The sequence below is a fragment of the Cricetulus griseus genome, chromosome 3 (assembly GCF_003668045.3).
Source record: "Cricetulus griseus strain 17A/GY chromosome 3, alternate assembly CriGri-PICRH-1.0, whole genome shotgun sequence".
NCBI classification, from domain to species: Eukaryota; Metazoa; Chordata; class Mammalia; order Rodentia; family Cricetidae; genus Cricetulus; species Cricetulus griseus.
In genome coordinates, this window is record NC_048596.1 from 199,853,124 (window position 1) to 199,864,114 (window position 10,991).

The 10,991-nt window shown below is 47.9% G+C and overlaps 1 protein-coding gene across 1 annotated transcript; it reads left to right on the plus strand.

The window, feature by feature from the left end:
- The first annotated feature begins 3,877 nt into the window (after positions 1-3,877).
- Positions 3,878-10,105, plus strand: Dpep1 (dipeptidase 1). The gene is made up of 10 exons (XM_027410618.2): positions 3,878-4,082; positions 7,485-7,617; positions 8,057-8,189; positions 8,301-8,451; positions 8,619-8,688; positions 8,911-9,087; positions 9,171-9,255; positions 9,331-9,406; positions 9,579-9,714; positions 9,795-10,105. The coding sequence occupies exons 1-10, from the start codon at positions 3,979-3,981 to the stop codon at positions 9,960-9,962; spliced, it is 1,233 nt and encodes a 410-aa protein (XP_027266419.1). The 5' UTR covers positions 3,878-3,978; the 3' UTR covers positions 9,963-10,105.
- The last annotated feature ends 886 nt before the right edge of the window (positions 10,106-10,991 follow it).

Sequence of the window (10,991 nt, forward strand, 5' to 3'; positions counted from 1 at the left end):
TGTGTAATCCTACACTGGGCAGTGGTAGGCTGGAAGATCATAGATTAATGAGTTGGAGGATACATGAAACCCTGTCTAAAAAAAAAAAAAAAAAAAGGCTCAAATTCAATCTTGTTCGTAATTCAAATATATAAAAAATAAAAAACTAAAAAAAAAAAAAAAGGCTCAAAAGCCTGTCATTCATTGAGAAATCACAGACTGTCAGGACAAAGAGGTGATAATACTCAGGGAAGAAAAGTCATGCCATCTTCAAAGAACTAGAATAATAAATTATTATTATTTAAATATCAGCTGTCCTGATGCTGTTCCTATCAACAGTTCAATCGAGACAGACTGCAGAGCCTTCAAGCTCATGGGGAAATGATTTACACCCCAGAACTGCACATCCAGCAAAACTGTTGACCTGGTGTGAAAGCTGAATAGACATAATGTAGGCTTGTAAAAGCTCAGAGACATAGCCACTACACACCCCTGCTAGAGAATATTGTGAGGACTTGTCCTAATCAAATTAGAGGCTAAGCCAAAGAGGAGGAAAGTTAAAGTAAGATGGTAAGTGGAAACTGTAGGTGCCCAGCCTATAGCCACAGCCAGGGATCCTGGAGGAAGAGGCAAAGTCAGATGAGAGCATCTGGGAGGGGAGGAGGAGAGCTGGGTGGTGAGAGGAGGCTATAGTATCAGGAGACTGTCAGATTGAGAATGTGATAATGGCACCCAGTGAGAGAAGGTGGGACAATCAGAAGTTCAGAACAAACAGTAAGACACAGTTTTTATTTTTATTTTTTACTTTATTTTTTATTTTTTGGTTTTTCAAGACAGGGTTTCTCTGTGGCTTTGGAGGCTGTCCTGGAACTAGCTCTTGTAGACCACGCTAGTCTCAAACTCCCAGAGATCCACCTGCCTCTGCCTCTGCCTCCTGAGTGCTGGGACTAAAGGCATGCACCATCACCAGCTGGCTAAGACACAGTTTTTAAAGGCAAGGTCTTCCTCTGTAGCCTAGGCTAGCTTCAAATTTGCCAACCTCCTGCCTCAGCCTTCTGAATGCAGGATTACAGGTAGTATAGCTGGACAACACAATGTCTAGTTTGATTAAAAACAACAGACTGAGCAGTGGCAGCATACACCTTTAATCGTAGAACTCAGGAGGCAGAGGTAGGCAGATCTCTGTGAGTTTGAGGTCTACAGAGTTCCAGGACAGGCTCCAAAATTATACAGAGAAATCCTGTCTCAAAACAAACAAACAAACAAAAAAACTTAAGTGGTTCTCTTCAGTGATTCTCAACCTTTGGGTAGGGACTCAGGGCCCAGGGTTCTCATATCAGATACCCTGAATATCAGACATTTACATTACAAAAATCAGATATTTACTTTAAAATTCATAAGAGTAGCAAAATAATAGCTATGAAGTAGCAACAAAAATAATTTTAGGGGCTGGGCGGTGGTAGTGTACAACTTTAGTCCCAGCACTTGGGAGGCAGAGGCAGGCAGATCTCTGTGAGTTCGAGCTCAGCCTGGTCTACAAGAGCTAGTTCCAGGGCAGCCTCCAGAGCTACAGAGAAACCCTGTCTTAAAACCCCGCCCCCTACACCCCCACCCCCCACCCCAACCCCACCCCCCGCGCAAAAGAAAAACAATTTTTTGGTTAGGGAATTACTGTAGCATGAGGAACTGTATTAAAGGTCACAGCATTAGGTTTAAACACTGTCTAGCTTTTCCTATCAATAAGGTAACACAATGACTTTTTTTTTTTTTCAGTAGATCAGGCTGGGCTCGAACTCACAGAGATCTGCCTGTCTCTGCCTCCAGAGTGCTGGTATTAAAGGTGTGCGCCACCACTACCTGACCCACAATGACTTCTTAATTTCAGAGAAGCTGAGGATGAGAAATCTGACCAACTCATAAAATTCTGAATGGAAACAAAAGTATAGGAACCTAAGATTTGAACTGGAAGCCTACAAGACCACACTATTTAAAGCTTTATCTATTCTAGGCAAATGCTGTACCACTGAGCAACATTCCTCAGCCCCTTTAGGACTTTTAAATCAATATAGGGATGACAGGAGAAAAATTAAAAGTAGTTTTTAACAATCCAAGATGGGTGCAGTAGTGTACTTGGGTAATGAGGGGGGCAGGAGGCTGAGAGTTCAAGGCCAGGTTGGGAAGTGGTGGTACAGGCCTTTGATGCCAGCATTCAGGAGGCAGAGAGTTCAGAGGCACTCAGACAGAGACAGAACTCTGAGTTCAAGGCCAGCCTGGTCTACAGAGTGACTTCCAGGACAGCCAGGGCTACACTGAGAAACCCTGTGTCAAAAACAAAACAAGAACAAAAGGATTTAATGCAGGTCTTGGTGACAGGATACCCTGTCTCAACAACAACAAATTTGAATTCACACCTGAGATAATCAAGAACCAGGCAGGACTAAACAGAAGGTTCAGCCCTTCCTGGGGAAGATTCAGAGACAAAGGGATGCTCCCAGGTGCAGAGATCCCAGAGCTCATACAGCATTTCTAGAATGGCCCAGACACTGCTGTGGGACTGGAAGCAGTAGGCTAGGATTGACAGACTCAGTGAGGATGAGAATGAAGACCTGACAACAGTATTTCAGGAGATTTTACCCAAGAAAGAATTTCAGACAAGCAAAATACCACAAGAAAAAATAAGAACGGAGACAAAAGAATCCACAGTGAACTGTTGCTAAAGGGATGCGGTGGACCATGATTTAGGCACTAAGGATTCTGCAAGGTCTACAGGATTATGTAAGACTGCTAAACAAGGAGAGAAAATGCTAACAAAGGAGTAACAGGAAAAATGAACACACTAATTGTAGGGGTTGAGGAAGGAACAATATCTTGAAAATCTTAGTGAAAACATCGAGGTGTGGTGATGCCTGCCTGTAATCTCAGCAATTGGGGGGCTAAGGTATTACTACAAGTTTCATGCCAGTCTGGGTACAAAGTGAGTTCCAGGCCAGCCTGGGTTAGAGTATCCCACCCTGCAAGTTCTTTCCTGCCCCCTCCCCCACCAGACAGTCTTAAAACCCAGACACAGATCACATTGCAAGTCCGGGGAACTGTGGCAGCTATCAGAGTAGGAGGCCTCCATGCCCCTCTTGTCTGCAATGGGTCAGGGGGGTAGCATGTGTATGGACACTTAGGATGAGTCGGATACCACTGAGTTACATGGACAGTGGCACTTCCTGTATAGGGTCATGGTATTAAGGATTCTTGGGGCCTCTTTGCCAAGAGACAGTGGGAGCTAGGAAGACAATAAATGTGGCTTTTCTGTAATGATGAGGTACACTGATAGCTGCTAACTGACCCAGTCTCCCCAGCAATCATTTGAGGTGCTGTCAACAAGACAAAAGTGAGGCCCAGGGGCCCAGGCACTTGGCAAGGAAATAACCTTTTTTTCTTGGGGTGGGTGTTGGGGAGAAAGCACCAGGTATTGCCTGGAGGTGGGTAGGCACCAGGAGGACCCTTACAGGATACTGTAATCCTGGCCTGTAAGACTTTGAGCACTAAAAATAACAAAAAAGTAAAGAAAAAAAAGACTTTGGGCATTTTCAGTGAACTGGGCCCTGAAGGAAAAGTCTGCATAAAGGTACCAAATCTCCAGGAGCAGATGTGCCAGGAAGCTAGATGACAAGAAACTGCCTTGTGCTAACCCGTTTGGAGCTTCTGTCAGGGTCTGGAATCCCAAGTGTCTTTCTATGCCTCTACCTAGGCAATACAGCAACACCCAGTATGGGATGGTCTATGCTGCATATCACGAAAGGGAGTGGTTACTCATTGAACACTGGAAGTTATAAACAGGACTCACAGTCTTAATTACCTGGACCAAAGGCCTCTCTCCTTTCTCCTGACAGGCACAGTGGCTCAATCTGGCCCTTAGACTTTTTTCCTCTGTGTATAGGCCAGCACAGAGGTGCCAAGGCAGCCGTGGAAGCAGATCCCTGTACAAGCAGCTGTGGGGGTCTTGCGATGTTGGTCATCTGGTGGTTATGGCCTCTGCTGGCCGTCTGCGCTTCTGACCCATTCCAGCTCAAGGCAAAAGAAATCATGAAGACCACACCGGTCATTGATGGGTGAGTAGCTACCTATTGCGGTGCCTGCAAGGGCCAGAAACTTTCACTCCTCTGCTGGGGCCTCAGTTTCCCCACTGTACCACGGTTCTTATCCTTTTCAGGCCTCAGCTTCTTGGTGGAGAGTTTTAGGACCTAAAAGGTTTCAGCAAAAGAGGGCAGGAAAGGAAGGAGGGAGTGTCCCAGAACCTGGCTTCGAGGGCTCCGAAAGCTCAGAGTTTGGGTTGCATTGGGGGGATTCTGAGGTCTCCCAACTCTCTAGTCATATGTCTGAGGAAGAGATCCAAGTCCCCTACCCGGATCTCAGCTGAAAAGCTGAGGTGAGCGTGGCTTTACCTCAATAAGGTCCTCTTGAGCATCCTTCTGGCTCTCCTCCATCTCATGCCCAGCCGGATGCCAAATGCCCCAGTGCCTGTCTTGTTCCTTTGTGGGGGTGTCCCATATGTCCAGTTCACACGCCCTGACCCCTCTGACAGCACTAGAATGCTTGAAGTCCTTTTGCCAGTTCCTTACCACCTGTCCTCTAATTCTAGCTATCACATCCATACCCCTACTGGCCAATCACCCTCCCACTGGGTTATTGTAGAAGTTTCTTTTTTTTTCTTTTTGGTTTTTTGAGATAGGGTTTCTCTGTGGCTTTGGAGGCTCTCCTGGAACTAGCTCTTGTAGACTAGGCTGGTCTTGAACTCACAGAGATCCACCTGCCTCTGCCTCCCGAGTGCTGGGATTAAAGGCATGCGCCACCACCACCCTGCATTGTAGAAGTTTCTAATGGACCTAACCACCAACACCCTTGATCCCTGAGGCACTTACAGGTTGGAACTGCAGTTTGACCTGGCAGGGGTGGCTCTGTTTCCTCAGGAGACAGGAGTCCCATGGTCCCATTTTGTCTTCCCAAAGAGGGCAGAGAAGGGATAAGGAGAGAGGTCGGCAGAGTGGTATGGCAGTGGAGTTCTGAGGTATCTAGGGCCCCATTCAAGTGCTCCACCCCTCCCCAGCACCTGTAATGGAGATGAGTTTCTTAGACCGGCTGTAAGTGTCCTCAGGCAAAGAATAAAGTTCCTTTCCTGGAGCCTGCCTAGCCCTGCCTAAGGAGCTGGCAAGGCTGCCTTGGCTGGCCCATAACCATTCATTTATCCATTCAGTGTCATGATAAATGTGTGCCAAGTACAAAGGGAGGGGTAAAAGGGACAAAGTCGGTCCAGCCCGTTTCTGGACCTTCCCTCACACAGAGAGACTGAAGCTTGCATGTTCCTTTGCTGAGAGATGGCTCGGCCACCAGCTCTAGGGAGGGGTACATTCCCTGAACTTCCCAAAGGAGCTTCCTGGATTGACTTCCTGGATTTTGGAAAATCCATTACTGGGAGTGGATGGGGTCAGGTGAAGGAGAACTGATTGGTGGCAGGTGACCTAGTCCATGGACTCAACAACCCTGAGTCAATTGTTGTATAATGCTGGGTGCACTTGCCTCCACTTGTCATCCCAGCACTTGGGAGGCTGAGGCTAAAGGGTCAATCACTGCAGGCTTAGGGCCAGCCTGGATTCCATAATGAGCTCATGTCTAGTCTGGATTAATAGAAAGGCCCTGTTTAAAAACACTATCAACTCCAGGCACAGTGGCACATGTCTTTATTCCCAGCATTCAGGAAGCTGAGGCAGGTGGATCTCTAGGAGTTCAAGGACAGCATGGTCTACAGGGTTCTAAGACAACCAGAGCTACATAGTGAGACCCTGTCTTGAAAAACAAACAAACAAAAATAAGGGGGTTAGAGAGATGGCTCAGTGGTTAAGAGCAGTTGCTGTTCTTGTAGAGGACTAGTGTTTGAGTCGTCTTTTTTAATTAATTTTTTTTTCAAGAAAAGGTTTCTCCTGTGTAGCCCTGTCTGACCTAGAACTCAATGTGTAGACCAGGCTGCCTTAAAATCTATCTGTAGACCAGGCTGACTGTCTCTGCCTCCTGAGAGCTGGGATTAAAGGCATGGGCCACCACTGCCTGGCTTGGTTCTTAACACCCACATAGTAGCTTACAGCCATCTGTAAATTCAGTTCCAGGTGATCCAATGCTTCTCACCTCTGTAGGTGCCAGGCACACACATGATACACATACAAACATACATGCAAGCAAAAAATAAAATACACATAAAATAAAATAAATAAATCTAAATAATGAGAAAACAATAAACAAACAGGTTGGGTACAGAGGCATAAGTCTGTAATCTCAATTTGTAGAAGGTAGAGGCTTAAAGATCACAGAAAATTTTAGGCCAGTGTGGCCTACATGGAGAGTTTCAGGCTATCCAGGGCTACATAGTAAGACTCTGTCTCAAAAGAAACCAACCCTCAGAAAAGCCTATGGGTTTCACAATGACATTTGGCTAAAGGACTGTGTATGTATACCTCAGTGGGGCCTTATGATATTGCCTAGTGATGGATTGATGTCCTGTTTTTGCAGAAGCTCTCATAAGAATGAAGATGCCTAACAATATATTTCTCTGGACAGATCCAAATGACCACACTAACAGTTACTTATTTACCTTAATAACATGCCTGGTATCTTGGGGAAGATACCAAAGTGTCCTATGTCATAGATAAGAAAACCAAGGTGTAGGAAAAAGAAGCTGGGACTGGAGAAGGAAAGTGGACCATGGGAACAAAGCCAGGGCTGGGGAAGGGAGATTTGTCTCTGCTCACCTTAAAGGGGCCTTTCGGGCCCAGCTTAACCTAGGCTGCAGCCACAAGACTGATACACACTGTGGGTGCCTCCTCCACAATCCTGTGCATGCAAATCAGCGCAGTGCAGATCTGTGGCAAGCATTCTACTGGGCCTGAGCCTGCCTCGGCTGCTCCTGGACTGTCTGCTGGAGTTCAGTGACAACTCAGGCTCTGTAGCAGCACAGGCAGAGGTGACAAAAGTCTTTATACTAGCTAGCTGTCAGACGCGCCTCAATCCTATGAGTGATGCGTCACTCCCCAGAAGGATGGGGCCAGGCTACTCCCTATATGTCACAGCTTTCCCTGCAAGGGGAAAACTTACTCTTTGAACTGAAAATGTCATATTCCTATAAGGTGTCTGCATTGGTCCCCAGCCCTCAGGCCCAAGTGATTCTACAGCAGAGCAGAGTCTACCCTCTCTTCCTGCCTGGGGGTTAGTGTAGGGGATAGGGGAAGGAAGGCTGGCCTAGCTATTCTCAGCTCATGGTCACTTGGCCTGGAGTGCAATTAGGAATTTCACCAGTGTTCAGGCATGTTCAAGTCAGAGGTATTTTACCTCTGAAGCCTGCATGTTAGCCTTGAGCCATAGGATTTTGAATTTGAGAAGGGCAGTCTGCAAGCCAGCTGGTTCAGAAGCCTACAGGCCCAAGCACACTTCCTAATCCACCTTGTACTAACTCTGGTTCCCTCCAGGCACAACGACTTGCCTTGGCAACTGCTAACGTTGTTCAACAACAAGCTGAATGACTCCAAGGCCAACTTGACCACACTGATGGAAACACACACCAACATCCCCAAACTGCAGGATGGCTTTGTGGGGGGCCAGGTACATTCTCTGATCTCCCATCTGCTCTGTACTGGGAGAGCATATATTCTCCCCTATATTCCCCGTGGGACTGGTTAGGATGGCCTGCCTTAGAGAAGCATGCTTCCTGGGCCCCTGGGTCACAGGCCTTGGAAGGGCACACCTGACTAAACCAGCCTCCAGGCCTTCTTCTTCTTCTTCTTCTTTTTTTTTTTTTTTTTTTTGGTTTTTTGAGACAGGGTTTCTCTGTGGCTTTGGAGGCTCTTGCAGTCCAGGCTGGTCTGGAACTCACAGAGATCCGCCTGCCTTTTCCTCCTGAGTGTTGGGATTAAAAGCGTGCGCCACCACCACCGGGCTCCCCCAGGGCTTCTAAATGGGCAGGAGAACAGACCCATGTGTACACTGGGGTGGGCTCAGATATCAGTGGTCTGGACTACAAGCTATTCCTCTTTGCCCCCAGTTCTGGTCTGCATACATGCCTTGTGATACCCAAAACAAAGATGCTGTGAGAAGGATATTGGAACAGATAGACGTCATACACCGCATGTGCCAACTATATCCTGAGACCTTCTTGTGTGTCACCAATAGTTCAGGTAGTTTCCCACCAAGGCCCTAATGTCCTCCTGCCAGGCTTGGTCTTGAGTAGAGGGTGGGACTTTGAATACCGAATGTCTAGTGCCAACCCTCTCCTTTGTTCTCTGTAGGTATCCGACAGGCTTTCAGTGAGGGGAAAGTGGCCAGTCTAATTGGTGTGGAAGGTGGCCACTTAATTGACAGCAGCCTGGGTGTCCTGCGGACACTCTACCATCTAGGCATGCGGTACTTGACACTCACCCACAACTGCAACACACCCTGGTAAGGGGTCCCCACTGTGAAGCCCCTGCAATGTGATGAGGAGAAGAAACCAAACATTTCCTGTCATATACAGAACTCTCCTGAGCTCCAGATCAGGCCTTGTTAGCTAGGCAGGCGAGGGTGACACTATTGCTTTGCTCCCTAGACACGCGTGTGTTTCTCTTCAGGGCCGACAACTGGATGGTGGACACAGGAGATGACAAGGCTGAGAGCCAAGGACTATCAGTCTTTGGGAAGGTGAGGGGGAAGGACCACAGTCCCCAAAGGACAGAGGGCTAGGAAGGTTTCCAGAGTTGAGTTCGTTGGAACCCCTGAGCATTCAGGATGCTAAGTCCTGAGTGCCCCACAACCTCCAGACACTAAAGGGTTAATTATCACCTCTCCAGTACTGCTTCTCCCATGCCCCAAGTTCAGAGTGTCTATGAGGTGTACCTCCAGACCTTCTTCTCCCACCTCCAGAGAGTGCTGAAGGAGATGAACCGTCTGGGTGTCATGATTGACTTGTCCCATGTGTCTGTGGCCACCATGAAGGATGCTTTGCAATATTCCAAGGCCCCAGTCATCTTCAGTCACTCCTCGGCCTACAACATCTGTCCTAGCAAGCGGAATGTACCTGATGATGTACTCCAGCTGGTGGTAAGGCATGAGAGGAGTGAAGGGGAGCCCCTTGTCTCCTATGGGCCCTGTCCAATTTCCACTCCCCACCCTTCTCTGAGCAGAACAAAACAAGGAGTCTGGTGATGGTAAACTTCTACAGTAAATTTGTGTCCTGTTCAAAAGATGCCACCCTGTCCCAAGTGGCTGGTAAGTGGATATGACCACACAGTGACCAAGTGGGGGAGGGCCTTGCTTAGGACCCACACCTGCTACTCTTTACAGACCACCTGGACCACATCAAGAAAGTGGCAGGAGCTGGGGCTGTGGGCCTTGGAGGAGACTACGATGGTGTTACAGAGTAAGAGTGACATCTTGTGCTATGATGGAGTTACAATCCATTTGATGTGTGCTGATGGGACAGGGGAGGGGGAAGTGTGTCCTGCGTACGTGCACGGCATTTTGCTGCAAGCCTGTTCTTTTGGTCTTCATATGCCTGTCTGCAATGCCTGGTTCTCTTGGTCTTGGTATAGGCTCCCCAAGGGACTGGAGGATGTTTCCAAGTACCCAGATCTCATAGCGGAGCTTCTCAGGAGGAACTGGACAGACACAGAGGTCAGAGGTGTACTAGCTGACAACCTTCTGCGGGTCTTCTTTGATGTTGAGCAGGTGAGGAGAAAATGGCCATTTGGGTTTCCTGCCCTTCCCCCAACCACAAGGCTGGCTGTCTAACTTGGGTCTGTCTCCAGGCAAGCAATAGCATGGAAATTCCTGAGGAAGAGCCTATCCCCCTGGGTGAGCTGGAGGGCTCCTGCAGGACACACTATGGCTACTCACAAGCTCCCAGCATCCACCTCCAGATGGGGGCCCTGCTGGCCTCTCTGACTCCCTTGCTCTTCAGTCTGCATCTTCTGTGATATCCTAAGGATTAGTGTTCTCAGAGCTCAGGGAAGTCCGGACAAGCCAAGAGCCCATGTTGTCCATGTAAAAACACAACCTTTCCAAATAAGCAATGGGCTTATCTAGGGACAGTTCAAGACACACGCATACAATAAATGAAATGACCCCTTTAAGTGCAGAGTATGTATGTTGTCAGTATCCCACCCTGGGAGGTACTTCCAAGCATCTGGAGAACAGATATTATGAGAACGAGCCCTGTGTGAACTGGGACACGGGAATGTCTAAGTTCTTGGAGAGGAGGGCTGTACAAGGTCTCACATAGACACTGGCTAGTTTAAAAAATTATGGTCCAGGTTCTAGTGGCTACCTCCCCCCAGCACTTGCATGTACATGTACCTAACACTCCCACAACATATACTCATGTGCACACAGCCCAAACACATACATACACTCACTCAGATGCACATATTTAACATACATGGGCACAGGTACTCTGGCACATACCATATGAGAGTCGCATATATACCCATGTTTATTTGGGCTCTGTAGTGCTGGGAAGGGACCCAGGGAATCTGAATTTGGTCCAGCCTTGTAGGGTATGATCCAAAGGGGATGGGCACCTGGACTCTCCAAGGCTGTCTCACACAGTTAACAGCAGGTCTTTCCAGATAGCAGGACAGAGGTGGTCCCATATGTTACCTAGCATGGCTGCAAGTGAAACAGGATCAAGCAGGCCTTCCAATGAGTCCAGACATTCAAGGATGAGTCTTGAGAATAAACTAGTGAGGGACAACATGGAGCAGTCCTGCTGAGTAGCCAGTGACTCCTTTCTGGTCCATACTGCTGAGACACTCCACATGGACATGGGGAAGGACTCCTTTGTCAAGAGCCTGTCCCTACCTGCCCTGACAGGTACCCACAAAGGGTGAAGGCCATCACTGCCTGAGTATATGAAGCCCCATGGCCATATATCTCTGTCCCTTTCAGATCTACCTTCCCTGAAAAAAAGGTAGGTAGACAATAACCACAGCCCATGCGGCTGACCA